Here is a 23879-nt window from a genome sequence, read left to right as displayed (position 1 = left end):
TTTTTTTTTTTTTTTTTTTTTCATGGACACTGTGGAAAGCCTAAGGGAGTTTAATCAGTTCTTAAGTTGCTAGAATCATCCATGAGCAAGTTTACTCTGGCAGCTCTGTCAGGCATGAAATTGTCAAAAGATAGAATACAACAGGATTTATCTCTCTCTCTCTCTCTCTCTCTCTCTCTCTCACACACACACACACACACACACACACACACACACACACACAGCTATCTCCAATATCTTTTTTTCTTCTTTTAAAGCTCTTCATCTTGGATGGTATCACACCTACCCAATCAATCTGAGGAACAAAACAAGCCTTAAGAATGATTGCTGATAAAGAAGTCAGGGCCAGGGCAGGTCTTTTTGCATGCTAATTCCTGCTTATTCTAGCTGTACCTGCAACTACAGCTCTAAACAGAGCATTTCTAATACAGAGGAAGGTAATTACACTCACAAAGGCACCTCTGTGTCAGGGCCGGGCACCAGGAGCCAGCAGGTCTGGGAGACGGAGGCTTAACAGAGACTCCTGCAGTGAATGCACATTGTCTAGCATGGGGGAAAATGCCAGACGGAGGGACCTGCAGCATTCAAGACAACAGTGGTGCACCTTGTCTGAGGAGGTTATTTAATGCTTCTGGCACCTGTAGTCAGAGCCAGCCCTCCTTTCCTACCTTACAGGTTTAGAATTTATTTGGCATGTATAATTGTATATTTTGATCCGGGAGCTACAAACAATGGGCAGCATGTCATGTCTTGATCCCTTAGCATGCCGCTTGGTTGCTCCCAAGTGAGTTAACCCTTGTATACACAGTCTGGCAGCATTGCACCTGCCCAGTGAAGGGAGAGTTGAGCCCACGTGCCTGGGATTTAAACAGGGTGAGTTTCAGCATCTTGCTGGGAAATATCACTGGTGCCAAGACCCGTTATGTGATGGTGTCACTGGTGTTAAAACCAAAAGAACCAGCCAACAATTGGAGACTTGGTATCAGTGACACCAAAATTACTTCAATTTGAATATAAAATATCAGAACCTATTATTTAGTTTCTTTAGGCCAGGGACTTTCAGGATATTGGTTTCGCCTTAATTTCATTGCAATTCTGACCAAAGCATCTTGGCAACTCAAGGTTTTTTTTGTTTTGGGTTTTTTTATTTTGGAGGAAATGCCACTCCGTATGTTGGTTCCGATTCTCTACTCTTCTACTGCACACTGCTTTGCCATCAATGATGCTCACAGTGAGACAGGCAGGAAAATCAGTTAGTGGCACAGTTTTATGACATGAAATTTTGGTCTCTGAGCATGTCACCTTCACAGAGCTAATCTATAAAACACGTCCTACCTTTTCAATTTTTTTCTTTCCTTTTTTGCCTTCTTTCCCCTGATGTCTCCATACGATCTATTTGCAAGCTTCAGAGTCTGTTACTACTCTAAGCATTTATATCCTGGAAATGTTAATATATACACTTAAGAGTCTTTGTTAACTTCCTCCTGTATAATACATGCATTTTATACAACTTACATTATAAGCAACCCTCCCATCTTATGGTCATGTATTTTAATTCTAGCTTTAAAAACATGACACATTATAATTACCATCACACATATATTTAAATTCACACAGCGCTACTTAGACTAAACATTTACCACTTTCTTTGCCCTTCATTCCTTACTGCATCTCAAAACTGTCATCTGGATCACTTTCCTTCTACCTGCAGTATATTCTAGAATTTCCTTTAGTAAGGGCCAACTGGTTATATACATTCTGTGTTTTATTATGTCTTTTGTTTTATCCTTGTTCTTGGAAGACATTTTTACAGGGTATAGAATTCTAGGTTGAAAGGTTTTTCTCTTCCATGCATGGAAAACACCATTCCAATGTCTTCTGGCTTCCACTGTTCCTGTTTTTAAGTTAGTTGTCAGTTCAACCATTTTCCTTTGAAGACCACCTGCTTTTTTCTCTGGCCATCTGTGAGCTTCTCTGCAGCCTTGGTATTCAGCAGCTTTACTCTGACATGTTTAGCCTGAATTATTTTTATTTAATATCCCACTTGCAATTGTTGTGCTTCTTGAATCTGTGAATTGATAGCTTTTAATAGTTCCGGAGCATTTTCTTTTATACCTTCTGGTTTTCTTTTTTACCTATTAAACCATCTCATACTTTTCTCTGTGTCTCCATGTCTCTTTCTCTTTCCATTCCAAGTTTGTCTCTTATCTTTCAGTTCACTAACTCTCTCTTTAGTTGTGTTTAATCTGTTGTTAAAGCCAAAATTTTGAAATGTTCAGTTTTAAATTTTAATCATTATAAATATTTTTACCCTTTAAAATTTTTTTTTAAAACAAATACTAACATTCATTTTATATTTCGGATAATTTTGAAATTTGAAGTCTTCGTAGGTTTAAAATGCTGCCTCTTGTTTTTTGCTCTCTTTTCTTAAAGTACCTGGTTTCCTTGTGTGACTTGAGATTTCAGACTATGAGCTCTTCATCTGCCTTGCAACAATATCTATGAAAATTCTTTGAGGTCTGGGTTGAAGGTGGGCTCCTTTTGAGAATCTGTGTTTGCTCCTATCAGATAACTGGGGGTACTACCAATTTAAGACTTTGCCAGTTTGCGGGTTTTCCTATCACCCAAGAAACATAGATTCAGCATTCAAACCCATGTGAGACAAGCTTAGGATTCTTAATTACCCCTCGGGTAGGGTTTTCCCTTCTCCAATTTTTTTCCCTCCAGAACCAAAGCAATTTCCCTTACAGTCCAGAATGGTAAAATGGAGCATTTTTACTTTGCTCTTACTTTTTCAGGACCAGGAATTGAATAAGGCAGGAATGGTCTCTAATGGAGAGACTTGAAGGAGGCACTCAGTATCAGGGATGTTTGATACAAACCAGCATCATGTGCCTCACATTTTGTGACTGAAATATCTTGCTTGCCCCACCTTAGCTCTACCCCATTCTTTTAGACTTGGCACTTTAGGCAGTACCTGGCTGTCCCTTGGGACATGAAAAATTAATGCTCAAGTTCAGGTGTTTGGTAAATGCCTTGAAGGTCAAAGCCAGCTTTAGGGTTCTGCTAATCTCACCTAAATTTTGGCTTGAATATTCCTTACTAGCTCATGAATTTGAAAAGGCTTTAACAAAATATATTAAAGTATAATACCCAACATTTTTAGTTGTTTTCAGTGGGATGATCAGCTCAAATATCCTATCTGCCAATGGCTAGAAACCCTATGGGGAGAACTTAATACCTTAAAGAGGAGATAGATGTTCAAGCTGGCTTGCTCTTGACACATTCCCTTCACAAGTTTCCTTCAAAATGTTGCAATATTATACAGGCAGTGCCTTTGATAATTCCTTTTCAACTTTTTCTACTTGATGTAGATTTCAAAGTCCAAGGAGAAAGACAAAGCTCTTTATTCCAATCCCCTTCAGCATACTCAATAAAAGCCATTTCTCTGCATTGTCAATCATTATGGCTGATTAGCTTGTTGAACTGGGTATTCTCTTCCTGTTCCACCTTTTTATATGCAACTTTTCTTGAAGAAAATGACTTTTCAGAGAAAAGGAGACTGTATTCAAGAAACAGTCACAGGATGCCTGGGTAGCTCGGTCGGTTGAATGTCCGACTTTGGCTCAGGCCATCTCACAGTTTGTGAGTTAGAGCCCTGCAATGGGCTATCTGCTGTCAGCGCAGAGCCCACTTCGAATATTCTGCCCCCCCACCCCCACTCTTGCCTCGCTCACGCTCTGTCTCTCTCTCTCAAAAATAAATAAACATTAAAAAAAAAAGTCAACATGTGCCATCTTAAATATGGATGTGTATCTGAATTCTGCCATTCCTCACCAATGGAAGGAGATTGTGGGAACAAGAATGCAGGCTTTGGAGTCAGAAACCCGGGCTCAGAGGTCATTATTACTCTGCCACTTAGCTAGTTGGTGTTGGGTACAAGTTCTTAAAATCTCTGTACCTCAAGTCCCTCATTTATTAAATGTAATATTTTTACTGACATAAGAATTTGGACCCAACGACTAGTATCAAGTACCCAGTATAATAATTAGCCAAAGGATCTTCAATAAAAGGTGATGATGATAAGGTAATCACCATCATCAATGAAGAGCACACTGTCCTGTTGCAGCAGATAATGGAAATAGCTAATATATTCTTTAAACAACTTGCAGTTGAGGTATGACTCCTATATGGTTTCATACCTGCAACACAGTAGAGTTCTATATTTATCAGGCTATGAGCCAGTCTTTTATTTGGCAAAAGACCTAATCCTACCAAAAAGTTTATACTGGTTTGCTAAATTGATCATACCCCACATGGGACTTTTGGGCTGTCACATGGCATACATCTCCTTAATTTTACAGTCAATAAACCCTTCTTAAACTGGACACCTTTTAAATGGATACCTTAGTCACAATTAGAAACAAGATAAATGAAAGGACAGATTAGCAGAAATGTGTCTATCACTTCTAGAAAATATATACAGAGCACTCTATCAACAATGGATTAGTCACATCATTTTCGATACTTTTCAACATGAAAGACTGCATATTTTATTCCAAAAGTTTAATTAAAGTAAAAAAGTACTGTGTTGAAACTAATCCTGCAGGCACTTGGCAAAAAACAGAAACAAAAGAAACTCACAACAAAAGAATAAAACACTAACTTGATAAAAACGTTTGCCTCTGGAAAGATAGGTTATCTGTGGCATGGGACTAAGAGGCCAACATTTTATTGTTATTTACTCTTTTCTATCTGAATTTTCTTTTTTAAAAAACTATTTTGCCTACTAAAATTAATTTTTAGCAAACTTTATGGCAGTAATTATTAAAGAACTATGGTGCTATATGGTTATATTCTCTCACCTCTCTTAGCACTGGTTTGAAGGCAATGATACCATATTCATCTTTGTAACTCCAGCTCCTAGTAGAGTGTTAGCCTCAACAAATATTTCATGAACAAACGGAAAAATGATCAAAAAATTAATCATTTTCTAGTATTTTTGTTTTTATTTTCTTTATGAAGTTTTAAATTTTAATTGCAATATAGTTAGCGTACAGTGTTATATTAGTTTCAGGTGTACAATAGGGTCATTTTCTAAAATAATTTTAAAAGTTTATTTATTTTGAGAGAGAGAGCATGAGCAGGGAAGGGGCAGAGAGAGAGGGAGAGAGAGAGAATCCCGAGGAAGCTCCGCACTGTCAGCACAGAGCTTAATGTGGGGCTCAAACTCACAAACCGTGAGATATGACCCAAGTCAAAATCAAGAGTCAGACACTTAACCAACTCAGCCACCGAGGCACCCCAATTTTCTAATAAAGAATCTTTTCTAGTCCCCTTTAGCACTCAATTCCTTTCAGTAGTGTTTTATAAAAATATTATTTTTCAAGTTGTCTCCTTTTATTTGCTATTCTAAACTCGAAAGAAGAACGCCTGACCTAGAGACAGCTGGCGAGCACACAGCATCAGAAATTCCCTAGGACTGGGGCAGAGTGGAAGGAGTTAAACACCTCTGCAGGAATCCATTAGTTGACATCCTATAATTTAAAATTAATAATAACACATCACGCAAACTATCTGCTCATCTAGCCTATGTCCTTTAAATGAATTATTTTAGTAAATCCTGATAATAGTCCTATGAAAATGTAGGTACTACTACTGTCCTCTTTTTACAGATGATGGCATCTGAAACAGTGATAGAAGGATTTAAAAAGTCTTTTTTTTTTTTTTTTCAGTTTGTTTTCTCTTAATGAAACCTTTAAGCATGATATGGACAATATTATATGACTTCCATTATTATTTCAAGTTCACATCATATTAGATACAAACCCCAGGCCCTTGAGGTATTTGATATCCTCTCATGAATTTCTAAAATTCTACCTTTTAATGAGATAGTAAGACCAAACTCTTCATTTTCATGGAAGGTGTTTTTGACAAAGCTATCAGGAAGCCACAAAGTTAGTTTTCAATGAATGCATATAGACACCATTTGGAACAGCAACATGACTCCACTGTCCAGTTACCTGGCTTTCTGCACAGCATACGTGATTTGTATTGCTACTCCGGTTAATATAAGCGTTAAAAACAAAATAAAAGGGCCCTCTTGCCTCACAATGGATAAAATAATTTTAATTTCTATAATTTAAGGAGCTGATATAAGATGTAATATGTTTTTATTCTGAGAACCAAAACAACAAATGGGGTGCCCGGGTGGCTCAGTCGGTTAAGCATCCGACTTTAGCTCAGGTCATGATCTCGTGGTTCATGAGTTCGAGCTCCATGTTGGGCTCTGTGCTGACAGCTCAGAGCCTGGAGCCTGCTTCCAATTCTGTGTCTCTCCCTTCATCTCTGACCCTCCCCTGCTCTCTCTTAAAAAAAAAAATTAGAAAACAAAGTTAGCAGAGCACAGTCATTCTCCTATAAGATCTATCATACTAAGATAGCATTGGGTACTAAGAACATTATCTAACTGCCGTGGCCTAAACTATCACATTCTATGACATGTAGTGCCATCTCAGTTCTTTCCATCACCGTTTCCCTAGCACACTCACTGTCAACAATGACACCAAACCTGCCAACTGCTCAATGCCTATGCTCAGCATTTAACTTTCTTTTTAAACTTGCCTGAATCATCAAACAAACAAATTACCTAAATCCATCAAGTCTTCCTTTCCCCTACTCTAACTTGGAGTTAAAAAAAGGAAATGTCATCTTCCTCTTTGGCCGTGTAAGGATGAAATGACATGACATCATATAGAGCTTTAAGCATGGGGCCTACCATAGAGCAAGCACTCAATTAATAAACATGAACTCTAAGAGCTTGTGTACACTGTAGATGTACAGGTACATGAGCATGTGTGCACATGCACACACACACACACAGACTCTCTCTCTCTCTCTTTCAGTTCTAAGCCTGCACTCTGTCTCTACTGTCGCTCTGGAAATCCTGGCACACATTCAATCTTGCCATCTTCAGAGGCTTCAATTCCTCTATCTTCAATGACTCTTTTTCCTCTCTGCCTACAGATAGGTTTGGTTCTCACACAAAACCAAACCAAACCAAACCAAACCAAACCAAACCAAACCAAACCAAACATCTCTCAACCTCCTCTCCCTCCAACATCCTTTGATTCTACTTTTCTTCTAGTGGCTCTACTCGTCCCCTTCTTTTACAGTAAAAGGTTGAGTGATCTGTATCTGCTCACGTAGGTTTCTACCTCTGCCATTCTACTTAAATTAATTTTTTTTAACTGTTTATTTATTTTGGAGAGACAGAGGTAAAGTGCGAGCCAGGGAGGGCCAGAGGAGAGGGAGAAACAGAATCTGAAGCAGGCTCCAGGCCCTGAGCTGTCAGCAGAGAGCCTGATGTGGGGCTTGAACCCATGAACCATAAGATCATGACCTGAGCCGGTCATATACTTGACCAACTAAGCCACCCAGTTGCTCTTTAAGTTGATTTCTTAAAGATAGCCACTGACTTCCATCTTTACTTTTTAATGTTTATTTATTTTTGAGAGAAAGACAGAGCATGAGTGGGGGAGGGGCAGAGAGAGAGGGAGACACAGAATCCCAAGCAGGTTCCACCCTCTGAGCTGTCAGCACAGCACCTGACAGGGCTTGAACTCACGAACTATGAGATTATAACCCAAGCCAAAGTCAGAAGCTTAATCAACTGATCCACCCAGGTGCCCCACTGACCTCTATCTTTATAAAGATAGTTCAAAGACCCCTTCTTGGGCTTCATCCCTTTGGTCTCTATGGCATTTGATACCACTTCACCTCTTCTTCCCCCGCCTTGTACTTTATCCCTCTACCAACTCCTACCAAAGACTGTTCACTTCAGTTCTCCACCTGACAGATGCTTCTATTATTTTTTTCCACCTAGACTTCTTTCTGTTACCTAAGTGATGGAACTCTGAGTTCCATCACTGGTGTCCCATTGGCCTGGAGATCTTACCCAGTCTCATAGTTTCATGCATGCAGATGACCCTTTAAAGAATGCTTATGGCCCCTGGTCCTCTGATAAGGCTTCAGTCCTACATTCTGTAAGACTATATAGGGAAGATACTGCACAGGGGGTCAGCAGACAGTTTCACTCTTAGCCCTAGACCTGCTTACTAAGTCACCTTGCTACATATTTTAAGATTTATGGGTTTCTTGGAGCACCTGGGTGGCTCAGTCAGTTAAGCGTCCGACTTCAGCTCAGGTCATGATCTCACGGTTCGTGGGTTCGAGCCCCGCGTCGGGCTCTATGCTGACAGCTAGCTCAGAGCCTGGAGCCTCCTTCAGATTCTATATCTCCCTCTCTCTCTGACTCTGCCCTGCTCACGTTCTCTCTCTCTCTCAGAAATAAATAAAACATTAAAAAAAAAACACCCAAGATTTCTGGGTTTCTCTTCTTAATTAGAAAGGTCTCATCAGATAGAAAGTTTTGTAAAGTTTCTGCAGCTTCTTAAATATTAGAAAGTTCTAGGGGCACTTGGGCAACTCAGTTAAGTGTCCGACTTCAGTTCATGTCATGATCTTGCAGTTTGTGAGTTCAAGCCCCTCATCACGCTCTGTGCTGACAGCTCAGAGTCTGGAGCCTGCTTCAGATTCTGTGTCTCCCTGTCTCTCTACCCCTACCCTGCTTGCACTCTGTCTCTCTTTCTCTCTTTCAAAAATTAATAAATATTTAAAAAAAGAAAAAAGAAAAAAAGAAAGTTCTACAATTTATGCTATTGCCACCTATCTAGGTGCTCAGGCCAGAAATCTGGGAGTCCTCTTTTACTCTTCCTTTCCTTTTCACCTTGCAACACTTTGCAAGACTTTGAGAGACTGACTCTCAAACATCCTTCAAATAAGCCCCCCTCCCTAACTGTACCGGTATCACTTTAGGTTACTGCCATCCCTTCTCCCCACCATCCCCAGCCTACAGCCCCCTCACAGACTGCCCGGCCTTCAGTCCTGCTCTTCCGACATGGCATTGTCCACACTGAAGCTGAATTATCCTTCTTCAAACACAAACCCGATCATGTCATTTGTCTTCGGCTTCCACTGGTGAATGATGAGTTCTCCCTTAAGGCTATCTCCCTTTCAGAAAGCCTTTCTGATCTTGCTGCGGAGTCAGCCCCACCTCCCTTAGTACCTGTGCACACCCCTGACAGCCCTTCCCAACTTATACATGTTGTGCTCTCAGGGTCTTTTTATCAGTCTGACCACCCCATGAGATGGTAAACTTCTTATAAAACCATGCACTTTTTAATTTATGTTTGTATCCCCAGCACCCAGGGCAGAGCTTGCTGGGTGAAAGAATGGGTGCCTCTGAAAACGAGAAAGCAAGCTCTCCTATAATTAGCTGCTTTCTTTACAGGTGACATCCCAGTATCATAGTCTGTGGTCATTGCTTGCCAATTCACTCACTTTCTGTGCTCTAATATCCTTATTTATAACTTGGGAACACCTGGCTTTTGCTTACCATTCATTTGCTCAACAAATATTTATCGAATGTCTATTTATGTGCCAGAAACTGTCACAGGCAGCAGGGAACAAGGTAGGTCCTTGGTACCAAAGTACACTCTAGATGAGCAGACTCACACACACCCAGGGGGCACTATGGTGGCAAGTGACGTGGCTGTCTTTCTGAGCAAGCATCTGCTGACCTCAGAAGTGAAGGGAAGAACCTTTAGGCAAGTGGGAAAGCAAAAGGGAGCGAACTTGGAATATCCAGATAAAAGAAAGGCAGCAGAGGATGGTACAAAACGGAGGGTGGAGAAGACAGAGCCACAGGGAAGGAGCTGGGGTTCTATTCTAGGTGCAACAGGAAGTTGCTGGATGGTTTTCCATCAGGAAGACACAATTTCTGTAGCGCACACTTGTTTCTCATTTCCTCTGGTTTCTGCTTAACATCATCTCATCTGAGAGGCTTTCCTGATCACCTATTAAAATGAACTCCCTACCCCACATTCCATCCTGCCTTGAGCCTCTTCCTCACCCTCACCTGTCTCCTTTTTCTTCAAAGTTCTTAACCCCACCTGATGTCAGAGATCTGTTTTTGTTTTGAGTATAGCTGACACACAATGTTACATTAGTTTCAGGTGTACAACATAGTGGTATGCCTAGAGGTTAGTGCTCACACTAGTGTAGCCACCATCTGTCACCATACAACACTATTACAATATCCTAAGTATATTCCCTATGTTGTACCTCTTATCCCCATGGCTTATTCACGGTATAACCGGAAGCCTGTATCTCCCACCCCTTCAGCCTTTTTCCCCATCTCCCCTCCACCCTACCCCACCTATCACCAAATTTGTTTTCTTGATGGCTTTTTCTACCCACCAAACGTTGAGCAAGGACTTGGCTCTTCACAGCCACATCCTCACCTACGGGAATAGTTGGCTTTCATTAAAAGTGTGTGGAGTGAATGAATTAATCTGATTTACATTTTAAATAGACTAACTCTGGCTGCTGTGGGGACGATGGATTTGGGGGGGGGGGTCAAGAGGGGAAATGAATAAATCCATGAGGAGGTTTTCACAGATGCCCAGATGAAAGATAAATGTGGGATAAGTAAGAGGGTGAGAACTACTACCCTGGTGGCTGTAAAACCACATAATGGCCTTGATGTCAAAATTAGCATGGCACAGTGTCCTCAAAGTAATGATGGGACAATTGTTTTCTTCAGATGGGGTCAGGAACTCACAAAAATAGGTATTTTTAAAAGGTCCTAAATTGGGTAGTTATTCTTATGTACTCATATGTTATCAAGCTCAAATTGATAAACTAACATAATCTGAGAAAACCTATTAACACTTAAAACTATGCACATGCCCCTTGACCTAAAATTTTTCATTGCTAGGAATTTATCATTTGTATATACTCACAAAAGTATGTCAAAATACACTATAGGGGATATTCACCTTGTCATTGCTAATAATATCCCCAAACAAGAAACAACACAAACATTCATCAATAGGAGACTGCTTAGAAAAACTTAAGAAAAACATTTACACAACTATTAAGTAAAATGAGGAAAGAGTTTTAAGGTCTACTGTATGCATGTGAAACTCCTGTAACATTGTGTGTCAACCATACAGTTCAATTTGAAAAAGATATATTGTGTATTTAGAAATATTCTATTTGGGGTGTCTGGGTGGCTCAGTCGGTTAACATCCCATTCGAGTCATGATCTCACCGTTCATGGAATCGAGCCCCACATCAGGCTCTGCACTGACGGCTGAACGGGATTCTCTCTTGCTATCTCTGCCCCTCCCTGGCCTGCTCTCTCTTTTGAAGAGAGAAGGAAGCAGTAAGGGTTAGAGAGTCTTACTTTTTCAAAAACCTTTTGATTTTTTTGAAACGTAAACTTCTATTTTAAACACAAACAACATCTCTTTGAGATAATTAGCAGAATAAATAAGAATGTACTGATGTATCACTGCTTGCTTTCTGATTTTATGGATAGCAGATCCAGTGGCTGATTTATACACAGTCCATGAATGAACACACATATATAACACACATGTGTGTGGATGAAAAACATATTTGAACACTCTGTTAAATGCAGTGGGACAAAATGCCTTTGGTGAGAACACAGCAGATAGAGCCCCTACTCCTAAGTGACTGCCTTCCAAGCTGGAGTGTAATTTGTGACTATTATACAATCTGAAAGCAGTTTTCAACAAGGCTTGATATCCTGGCTGTCACTGCTTCACTGAGCATGTTTTGCCTTCAAAAAGCACCATGAACTGGTCCATAGCTTAGGGAAGCAACTTTTTGGCCTAGATCAGCTGTGATGCCATTATTAATGTTAAACTATGTTTCCTTCCATTCACACTGTAATCCATTCCCTTGTCAAAGCTCTGTAGGCTCCTATGGGCAAGGTGCCATTCAAAAGATGCATACCACTTTCTTTTCTATGACAGGATTGATTATATTTATGTTCCAGGGACTTGTGCAATAAACACAATTTGTGTAGGGAAAGGGAAATACATCATCATATATTCTTACAAAAAGTAATATATGTTGTAGGTTTAAAAAAAACCCATTATATTCAGAGAGCTTGTTCAGTGGCAGTTAATTATCTTGCCTTTACTTCAATCACCTACCTAGTCTGAGCTGTGACTAAATCTCCCTAAACGTTACCAAAAGAAGGAGCAGAGGCTTTGTTTGCAGAGCTCACTATATCTGCTCTAAACCATTTCTAACCTCAGGAATGTGAAATGTTTACCACATCCACTTTTTTTTCAGTTGTAAATGTATTTCTAAAGCAAATATTCTAATTACCATTTACTGGGAAGTCACAGAATAGTTGGGTATTTTGCAAGTCAATTCAGGAGAAAAAGAGAAAGACCGGTTAAGTCCAATTTAGCTGAGGTTAAACAGCAGGGCTAAACACACCGATGGAGCCTCTCACCACACACCCCTCCCGGGTCTTACATTGTCATGTAAACAACAGCAAACAAAAGACCGAAGGGAAGGAGAACGAAGATCCCCAGTCCCTACTAAAACCAGGACAGTACTTCTCTTTTTAAAGACCCACCTGCAGGGACACATACCAAGTTCTACAGTGTTAGGTCACTCCAGCCATTTCCATTTTTATGCCCAACTTAAAAAAAACTAGAGACAGAGAAAAAGCTTTGTGACTAAAAAGCACAACCATGAAACAAAATCACAGTAAATCACAGAAATGCTAACGTTCCGAAGCTCCAGTGCTTTAAGCATTCTCCAAAAGGATGGGTCTTGAATTGCTAAATGACTTCTGAGCAGTAGGGTCAGATGAGCAAAACTGGACAGGAGAGATTCACAAGAAACAAAACCTGTGGCTGCACTGGGGAACATAAAGGAGGGTCGCCGAGGGTGGTAATGCAGGACTGAAGCGACCAAACGGAGAGGTGGGCTCTGCTAAGTCCAGACTCAGTCCTAGCGAATTTGGTCAATGACACCAACGGCCTGCGGAAAGGATGGGACTGCCAACTCACTCTCTTCCCAGACACCGAGTTTCCAGAAGCTCAAAGTGTTAGTGACTTCACTTGGTAATTACCAATACTCCAAAAGCAGCATTTTTTAAGGCGGCAACAAGCCCCATGGAATGCCTCTGAACTGGATTAAACCACGAGGCTAGTAATTAAACTACCTTTATATGGGAGAAGTCTCTTGCTCAAACTTGAGCAATCCTGCTCATTGCAGGGAAGCAATTCTAGCACAAAAGTGGAAACAAGAAACTTCTGAGCCTCGGTTTCAGCCCAGATACCCGTCATCGGCAGCCTCTGTTCTCCGAACTGCAAAATCAGACCGACTTCTGGCAAGCGGTGTTAGCAGGGATTTAGATTTTGAAATGCTGTGAAGATGAAAAGGACCCCCCAGTCTTGTATCATTTGCAGGTAGTTTAACAGTCTCTGTTTCTGTGTCAGCAAACAAGTTTTTACCATTTTATCTTTTGAGACGTTTCGGTAGCAGTCATTGCCATAGTATCTAAGTGCTTTTCACCAGACAACCTGCTAAAAAGACTGCTTGGCATCTTGTCAAAATGACATACGTGCTGCCACGTTTGTTAGAGTCTGCAGAGAGCCTAAAAATTCAGAAGAGAATATGACTCTTCTTCAAATTGATCGGTGCTGTGCTCTGTGACAATACTGCTTGTACCTTTACAGCCGGAGAGTAATTTGGCAAGTGAAATGGCTCTAACAGGGTGCTCCCCTGCACAGCCACATGCTGAGTGTCTTAAGTGCCACTTACAAAATCTGCATGTTTATTCCTAAACACCACACATACCTAAATACAGGGCAAGTTTCCCCCCTAAAACTAACCCCAGAAAAGGTGTGTCACTTACATTCAATTCTAACAAAGTCTCAGATCATGGTATACTTTTCCAATCACTTGATCTTGAGAAGTACAGAGGAGCATTTGCGGACGGGCGGATTTGCCTGAAACAACCTCAATCATCACTAACACTGGATGTTTATACCAAAATCACTTCCAAAGCTTGAGTTAAAAAAAAAGGGGGGTGTGTGATAAAGTATTCCTGGGGGTAAGATCTCATAAATGCTGAAAGTCAAAACAAGGTTAGTTTAAGGTGGACTCTCAAAAGCAATATGATAAGTTGTTACATTATGGGACCGGGTATGTCTGTTCAGGATGGACTGGGAAGAGGAAAAAAGAAACACCTGTCCTCATGCTGTGTATCTGTGGGATAAAATTGCCAGGGACAGTGCTGCACACGGAGCCCAAAAGTGCTTCACCCAGCTAGTGTGGGTTCTCTGTGGGGCCATGTGAATGGATGGCTGATTCACAAGCTGGTAATCCAAACACTGATTCAAAATTCTTATGAAGAGTTTGAATAAAATATTTCTTGATATGTACGGACAGAAAAGAGTAATACCAATTTCATATGATGGGAATTTATATGTTTATGTGTAAATAAATGAAAACTATTTTAAGTAAACATCTGACTTCAGGTTTACTTATCCCTAAAGCTTTACTTAGTCAAGTTGGCCATGAAAAAATTTTTTTAACTTTCTTACTGAAAAATGGTAAACACCTTGGGTTTGATAAAACATTACCGCTGGGGATATATACAGCTAGTTCTAGTATATTGCAATTCAACTTGATAGAGAAGTGTGAATAATAAATTTCAAGTATTTTCTGAGAGCCTGGTTTTGCAATTATTCCGAAAAAATTATTTTCTAAATGACAAATGATTAAGATTCAAAAGAATTATGAATATACAGGGATTGGAATATACAGGGATCAGAAAATGAATTCCCAGTCTCGTATGGGCTTCTCCTTTAACTGAGCTCAGCGTTATCTTCCAACAAATGGTACCCTATGATCTTTGTTTCTATCCTACACAGAGGGCAGCACTGAGAATTAGCTTTTTGTATGAGTAACAAATCCAAATAAAGCTCCAGCCACTGTTGCTGCAAAGAGCTAACCGCTAAGCAACACTCACATCACAGCCATCTGTGATTAGTATATTTCGAGGACGGCTTTTTGACAGCGGGCATGAAGGTACCCAATGGGCCCTAGCAGAAAGCCTTCTCCAGGTACCAAAATGTGAGGGGTCAATTTCATGCTGATGAAAAGTTTATTTACATAGCTCACCCCATTCGCTAACTTAGGAAATGAACACAGATCAAATAAATGACTAAAAGGAAAATTACCTTGTAGATCCCAAAGAATCCCAGGTCCCTTACGACAGACAGGGCACTGACTCGGGGACCAGTGGTGATCTCTCCAGCCACTTGCAAACGGATCTTGACGATTTCTAAAGGATTTGTGAAAATCACCTGGGAGCCTCCTGCCTAAAAAAAAAGAGAAAAAAAGTAAAGATTTAGGACCACAGAAAGGTAAGGATATGGAAGGTCGGGAAGAGGGTGTGATTATTCTCTATGGAGCTTGGAATACTCCATCCATCTTCAAGAGACTGTAGTTTTCAATCCTGGTTGCACCAATTACAACAATGACTACGATGGGGCGCCTTGGTGGCTCAGTCAGTTAAGCATCCAACTTTGGCTCAGGCTTGTGAGTTCAAGCTCAGCATCAGACTCTGTGTTGACAGCTTAGAGCCTGGACCCTGCTTTGGATTCTTCCTCTCTCTCTGCCCCTCCCCTGCTCTCTCTCTCTCTTTCTCTCTCTCAAAAACAAACAAACAAACAAGACAGTGACTATGAGTCTGAATCAAAATGCAGCTACTGCCCAGGAGGTCTTGGGTACTGAGGTTCTATTTCCCTCATGCAGAGGTTGAAAGAGGGAAAAGAACAGACAGATGTCTCCCGGCATCACCAAAGTCCTCCCATGGAAATGAAAAGGATTCCCTGAAGCACAAACAACTGCCATCAAGGGCTCAAAGCCAAGGGCACAAAGGCAGCACTAAAATTAAAATCAAATAGTATCCAAATAAATAGACACAGAGCTGTCTGTCAGAATAGGAGAGGACAAGGAGTACACAGGCTGTCCTGTGATGGACTCTGATTCTGGCAATGATGCAAGAATTGCCAGAGAAGACATCAACTTAGATGAAAGCTATTGTTTCTTCTCAGGCCCATCATCAAACACCACTTCATGGAGCTGCATATTCTCACAATTTTATTTCTGTATTACCTGTGTATAGATTAATCTTTTTATAGAAGATAAATGTCAAAGTAGTAAAAATATGCATTAAATCAATTATGGTCTAAACTCTGAGCCATGTGTATTATTTCATTCCAGCAGTGGCTGGGTGCCCCACCTCCGAGGTCATCAGTGGAAATCTTTAAGTGTACTTGGGGCACCTGGGTGGTTCAGTCAGTTGAGCGTCCGGCTCTTGACTTTGGCTCAGGTCATGATCTCACGGTTCATGGGTCTGAGCCCCACACTAGGCTCTGTGCTGGCAGTGCAGAGCCTGCTTGGGATTCTCTCTCCTTCCCTCACTCTCTATTCCTGCCCTGCTCATGCACTCTGTTTCTCTTTCATCTGAGTTTATTAAATGAATAAACTTTAAAAAATCAAAATAAAAAGAATAAAATGTACTTAAAAATAAAGCGTAGTAAGGGAAATTTTAAGCTAGTTATTTGGAAGCTAAGCTTATGTTTATTTTAGGCAGTTACACAGTCCCTCACTGTACTTCGGCTTGTTATTCATGGTCACAAATACATTAAAATTTTATTTCTTCTGAACTAAGGTTGACACACAATATATATAGTTCAGAATCTTTATTACACAGTGATGCCTCCACACTAGACCACAGATACAGTGCTGATATTTCACAGCTCAGTAGATGTGATCATGATAACAAGCATTCTTTGGGTTAATATCATATAAAACTACTTCTTACTAGATTCTCTGATCCCATTAACCAATGTATGTGCCCTCATATAATGGCCAGTACTAATCAACACTGTATACAAATATGATCTTAAAATTCACTTGGAAATAAAAATTAGATACAACATAAACATCCAACGATGAGAGATGGATTAAGTGAATTTGAGTATGTCATGCAATGAGATAGTATGCTGCCTATAAAAATATCGTGGAAAATGTTCAATATATATACTGGGAAGTAAAAACCCTCATGTTTAAATGCATGTACAGCTTTCCCCCTGTTATCCCTTACCATTGTGTAGAAAACACACCAATGCAGTGCTTTTGAGGTGGTAGGATTACAAGTGGTTTATTTTCTTTTCTGCTGTATTTTTAAATTCTTCTACATAGATTCCATATTACTTGTATAAAGAAAAATAAATACCTCTGCATAACTTACCTGATATACATAGCAATGTTAGCCAAAAAAAGTAAAGAAATATGTTCATCCGTTAATTCTCTATAAATCAAATTGTTTTTCCATTTTCACAAACTTGATACTATCAACACACACTTGATCTTAAAAACAGACCAAGCCTTCCCCTCTCACCCCATCACGACTGTTTAGAAGGCAGCAAGCAGTATGGTCCAGTGTCTTGACAGCCACACCGACCCCCTCTCCTTGCTTACTTGTTTTACCCATCACCTTTGGCTCTTGGAGGTGGGTGAAACAACCTTGGCAGGAAAAAAAAAACCTAGGCTGGATTCATCAAAAGGCCCAAGAAAGGCCCTTGTAAAGTGGGAAGGAGAGCAGGAGGCGACATGCCCAGAGGCTGCTGTGTTCTGGTTCCACAGACATTTGGCTCCCTCCTCTCTGGCTCAGAAGAGTGGTTTGCTCCCACACTGCTGTGACCTGCAGGCAGGCAGGAAGGCCAAGCCCCCGCCTATCCACAGCTCCTCAGTATTTTGTGGGTTTAACAAAGGGAGTTAAAGCTGGCAGAAGGGAGGGAGGAAATGGACCTGGCTTAGTAACAGCACCGATGGTAAATGAGGATCATGCTGGTGCTGCCTAACCCAGGCTCTTGAGTTGCAAAAATGAATAAAAAATAAATATTTAAAAATTGTTTTATGGGAGCAGAATGAGCTGGAATTAATCCAATCTGAGGCTTAGTTTTAAAAGCTCAAAAGTGGGTCAGAGCACCTCTATCAAGAGCAGAAAGGCCAGGAGTCTGCATACGTTGATCTTCTTTAAGAACAACACAGGAACGCAATGCATGCTCATGCTCACCACGGTGGCTCGAGAGGCACCTGAGTGCAAGTGCAGCCCGTGGCCAGTCCCATTTGTCAAACCCCTTCACTCAGAGACTCCAGGAGATGAAGAACGGAGCGCAGCCAGCACGATGTCTGTGACACAGTAGTGACTCCAAACAGGTTCCTTTTCCTGTCTCCTAAAGTGATGGTGCCCCTCCCTGGCTGCATGTTACAGTCACTTGCAAAGCTCTGAAACAGTAGTGACTTCTAAATCCTACTTCAGACGAGTAAGAAATTCTGTGACTGCCCTTTAAAAAACCTGATTAAGATGTGCAGTGAGAGTTAAGAATCGCTCTACTTCACTGTATCACCTCCATGATCCCTTTAAATTCTGAAAAGCTGCTTGCCAGGCTTACTTTCAGCTGTGACTTCTAATTCCAGTTTGCCAGTTTCTTTCAGAGGGCAACTTTTATGTTTTACATCTGACCTCACAACAAACTTTTCGTATGTATCCAAGTGGTGCCATTATTAAAGGGTATAATCCTTAGGTACAGAATTGCTGTCTTGCTCGTTACCTTATATCTGCACTAATACTTGTAAAAGTTAATGTCATATACAAAATAAGAATTTAATACTCAATTCCCTGACTCTCAGCCAATCGATAGATACCAATTCTTTTAGCACGGCACAGTGAATTCTAATCACTAAGGACAATGCAAAAGTCAAATCCGCTTCAGACAGCTGCAGGGAACAGACAGAGTGGGAAAAAAGTGTAGTGATACTGAGAGAAAATAATGATGGACTCCTGGCCTGGGGTGGACTTAGAAAGAAAGAGCTTACAGACTCAAAGTGGAACACTGCACAGGCACTGAAGATGAATTGGTCCTTTGGAGTCAAGCTGGAAGGAAATGAGACTCCAAGGCACCAAGAAAAGATGCTTATCATCAGATGCACGGTGTCTGGGCGTCACCACGACTTGATCACTGAGCGGCACGCGGGCTGCCGCCCTCCCGGGCTATTGTCCATTCACAGCGCCTTACCCGCGTGCCTCCTCTGTGAGATCAAAGATAGCTGAATCCACAGACCGCGGACAGGAACACCTATTGTGCATGTCTTTGTGTCCCTCATCACTTGAGAGACCTGGCTGTGTAAAGATGCTGTGTTCTGTGTGTGTGTGTGGAATTTTGTCACAAAACACTTCCCTGTGACTTTCTGGAGTCTGTGGCGAGTGGGGCAGGCAAAGATTTTCTATACCACACTAGAAATGGTTCTGTGTGGCACATTTTATTTACAGTGTCTATAGGTTTCCTTTCTACAGGTTCTTTATTACTGAACCCTTAGTTCCTACCCAGCGTATGGCTCTATCCAACAAAACCCATGTGCTTCTTACTACAGGCTCACTTCTGCTACCTGATCATTCATTCATTCATTCACATCATAAAAACTCACCAAATGTTTATAAGCAATTGTTCTCAAAGTTTGTCCTAAGAGCTGCAAGGACACAAGCAATCCTGTTCTCAAGGAGCTTGAAATAGGAGTGAGGTCATAAATATTCATTAAGCATCCATTACTGGCTATCAGGGTATTGTTTTGCATGTATTACAGATCTTCAGCCTACTCAAGAAGTATTTTTTCCAGATTTTACTTACATAAGAGAAAATTGAGGCATAAAAGATTAAAGAAATTGTTATGGGCTGAACTATGCTCCAACAAAATTCATATACTGAAGTCCTAACCCTCAGTACCTCAGACAGTGCCTATACTGGGAGACAGCGCCTTTACAAAAGTAGTTAAGGTAAGGTGAGGTCATATGGGCGGCCCCTACTCCCATGTAACTTGTGTCCTTATAGTAAGAGGAAACTGAGACATGGACACTAATGTGCACAATGAAAAGAGAGTACAGGAGGACACAGCAAGAGGGCGGACATCATCAGGCCAACGAGAGAGGCCTCAGAAGACACCAACCCTGCAGACATTGATGACACCACCTTGGACTTCGACCTTCCAGAAGCATGACAAGATAAATTTATCTTAAGTCACGCAGTCTGTGGAATTTTGTTGTGGTAGGGCTAGCAAACTAATACAGCACTTACACAGGACTCACAGCCAACAGGCAAAGGATTTTCTATGGAGTCCAATAAATACATGTGTTAGAGATAGGAAGCATGGCACATGGGAAAAGACAATTATAATAAACAAGAGGTAAGGTCCAGACAAACTGCCATGGCAATCTGAAGAAGGGCAAGATTTCTGTTGGATGGGATAACCTGGGAGGTGCTAAGGCATGTAAGACAGTAACACATCAGCTGGTGACTGAGTGCAATTAGGATTTAGCTAATAGAGGCAGAGAATAGCACAAAGGCACAGAGACAAAGGCCTAGCACACTTAGAGGGCAAAGAGGTCCAACACCAAATCTGTCCAGTGAAGTCTTAATATGGTAGATAATGTTGATCTCCACTAGCATTTATTGAGCGTCTACTATGTACTCGACATTATCCTAAGAGCTTTGTACGAATTTTCTCTGTTGGTCCTCATAACATATACTATTCCAGCGCTATAAGTGAGTAAATGGAGAGTGAAAGGGTGAAGTAGCTTATGTAACTTGCCAGAGATCGCAGAGCTAGGAAGGTGGAGCCTACATTCAAAGCAGACCTGCCCGAAGCCAGTCAGGCACTCCCACCATTTACCACTATGTATCCTGGTAGCACAGAAGAACCAGCCACCTGCTTAAGGACCATGAGAGAGGAAGGCTGAAGGGAAGGCTACTGGGGCCAAATCAAAGAAGGCCTCAATGGTGCCTTCCTGGACTCATGCAGCGGGACGAAAGCAGGTTATAAAACAGGGTTTAGGGGCTGGAGAGTGTCGTGACTACTATCTGTGTCTCAGAAAGATGGACCAGGTGGTAGAAGGGTTCAGAAGAGTTCAGTAGGGGAGAAGAGCCCTAAGGCAGGGATAACAATTAGGGTTTTAGCGGACTAGATGAGGGAGAAGAAAGGCCACAACTGGAACAATTACACCAGTAAGAAAGTACGGGGGTGGATGGCTGAGGAATGGATGCAGTAGAGAGCACTGGGCCCGGCTGCTGAGTATGCGGGAGAAGGAGTATGTAGGATCAAAGGAAGGGCCCATAGTTTTACATGCGTATAACAGGAACAAAGGGGCAGAGAGGACGGGTGACACATCCAGAAGGCAATGGAAAAGTGAGCTGGCAGTTAGGGATAGAATCAGCAGAGGGTGTCATTCCCCCATCTGTGTGCTAACTGAAGGCAGGAGCTCAGGTGGGGTGCAGGGAGATGAAACACCAGGAGTGGAGACCTAAGTGAAAAGGAGCCTCCACCACACACTCCAGTGCACAGCAATCCAGGCAGAGAGGTCAAGAAGGGGGCTTCTGGAAGGGAGAAAGCCAATGACAAAATGGCCAACAGTATCTGCTGGCAGAAGGAGGCAAGGTCCAGCTCACAGGGTGATCTGTGGTCAGAAAGATGGGAAAGTAGATGCTGGGGAGTTAGACTTTGTGTAATCTACATTTTTAAGGGAAGGGAAAGAGAGAGAATGATGTCATTTACGGAAGCAAGCAAGGCAGAATGCAAATGCATTTAGGGTCATGAAGGAGAGCCGCTCTTGGGGAGAGAGGGAAGAGATAAATCAGAGCTGAGGAGGACTAGGTCACACCTGCGCAAAACAGCACACAAGTTCTGGGTTGGGGAGGGGAGTGGAAGGCAGATGGGGGGTGGGGGGTGAAGCCAGGATTTCCCTACTACTTATGCATTAAAGACAAAGGAGAACAGAATCAAATGGATCAGGATTTGGCACAAGGAGGCAACGGAAGTCGTGAAGCATAAACCAAATACAAAACAAGTGGCCCCCGAGAAATCAACAACAGTAACATCATATTCTGTCTCTCCAGAAGTTTTGGTGAAGTTAGTCCGAGGTGTGACACGGAGAGGAGGACAATGAGGTAGCTAATGACGTCTACGGAGGGGTCTGATGCAATGGCTCATAAATTCCACCCCCCGACTCAAAGGGACAGAAAACATAGCCGGATGCAGTGTGCTGAAGGGCTATGTAGGCCTGCTAACCTGCCCCTACCTAAAGGGACCCAAAGCCACGGGCAGCACCCAGTGGGTTCTCTATTAAGACCCCACTGTGTACACGGGCCTGCAGATGAGGAATGAGTGAGTTCAATCCTATGTAGATAGTCACCCAGACGATGACTAGGTACTGAACAAGCATGTTTTACTGTCCACTGTACCGTCAGAGAATGCTAGTGTCAATGTGACAAAATGCTCTGTAGCATTTTTTTTAAAAAGGAAACTTTGCCAACTCTACAGCAGGTGTGTTAGAGTGAACAAAACTAACGAAGACCCCTGCCCCCCCCAAACCAATGAAGAGCACATGTCTGTTACTTCCAGAATGATGTGAAGATAAAATGAAAACATATACAGAAAGCACTCATCGTGGGCCTGGCATACTACTCAATCAGTGGTACTGCTTACCATTCATAGACGACAGAACTCTGTTTAGGTGAATTCAGCTCACCAAGCTCCCTCAAAGCCAGTACAAATAAGTGCCAGTTTTTTCTTTTCCTAGAAACCTATAAATTAAACTTTCTTTTTGAGGAAAACACGGTTATACTGAGGATTGTAGGAAGTGGCAGTCTCGAGCAAAAATGTTTGGGGGAAAAGAAAAAAAAACAAAGAACTCACCTAAGTGATGGGTGATGGAGTGGTGTTCCACATAACCAAAGAGTTTTTATTTAACTTAAATTCATTTAACTTTATTAACTGAATTCAAGCTGACACTCAATAAAATGTGGGTACTTCTAATTTTGACTACTTTTGTTACTGAGAAATGGTTAATCATGTCCTGCTTCGGGAGCTGGTAAAAACGACAATGGCTAGATAATAGAGTTATCCAGCACAGAGTTCACCACACTGTCTGTGCGGCTGCTTTCTGTGGTTCCATGCAGGTGTGGACCGCCCCCAACACTAGCAAACCACTTTGGAAATGAGCACCACCGGTCACAAAAGGAACTGAGACAGACACGAGGTTCCCCCCTGCTGAAAACGAGGCACAGTGCACATTCTTCTGACCAGGTAATCTGACTGCTGGAAGGAAAGCCACACAAATACCCTTTACGTTCAAGATCAACTTCTAATGTTTCGGGCCTTTAAAGTGGTCTCAAATGAATGCTGGATGCCCCATTTCGCTACCAATACAAATTCAAGTCCATGTCTCCAGGACAGTTTCAGCATTTGTGATTCCTGTCTAAAATCCATGATCTTCATAAATTCACCTGTGCATCCAGGAGGGCTGAGAGCAATGAGAAAGGCACATAAGACTGTGGGAGCTACAACTATGTCAGCGTGAAGCCCAAGCACCAAGCTTCTCAAATGAACAGGGCTCTATCGACACCAAGCATCATTATTTCCAAATGCTCTAATTTTTCACATGCCACACTCCTCACAGCTCAAAGTAAAATTACAGGTTTTTTCCCCTCTAATACCCCCTCTCCGAAATGGGCTAGATAGTCTGCAAAGAACCTGAAATGTGGTTTCCGTCAGATTTGGCTTATTGACCAGGTGCTACTATAAGCTTGATTTCTTCTTTTTCACAATTTTATCACCCAAATTCCTCTTGCCGTGTTATGTAATGATTAACTTCACTGTTAATGCTTCTGAGGCTGCATAGTAATTTTATTGTGGGAAGTGATTCATCTATTTTTTTTAAAAACAGAATGTCAAGGGGCGCCTGGGTGGCTTAGTCGGTTAAGCGACCGACTTTCGCTTAGGTCATGATCTCGCGGTTCGTGGGTTCGAGACCCGCGTCNAAAACATTTAAAAAAAAAAAAAAAAAAACAGAA

The 23879-nt window shown here is 41.6% G+C and overlaps 1 protein-coding gene across 1 annotated transcript in view; it reads right to left on the bottom strand.

The window, feature by feature from the left end:
- Positions 1-23879, bottom strand: part of SLC25A13 (solute carrier family 25 member 13) — a 184552-nt gene that overhangs the window by 16795 nt on the left and 143878 nt on the right. The window contains exon 15 of the mRNA XM_077765407.1: positions 15144-15284. Within this exon, the coding sequence (XP_077621533.1) occupies positions 15144-15284 (141 nt within the window). The remainder of the gene's footprint in view (positions 1-15143; positions 15285-23879) is intronic.

The sequence above is a fragment of the Crocuta crocuta genome, unplaced genomic scaffold (genome assembly GCF_008692635.1).
Source record: "Crocuta crocuta isolate KB4526 unplaced genomic scaffold, BGI_CrCroc_1.0 scaffold14, whole genome shotgun sequence".
Taxonomy (NCBI): Eukaryota; Metazoa; Chordata; class Mammalia; order Carnivora; family Hyaenidae; genus Crocuta; species Crocuta crocuta.
This window is presented reverse-complemented; position numbering and strand designations above follow the sequence as displayed.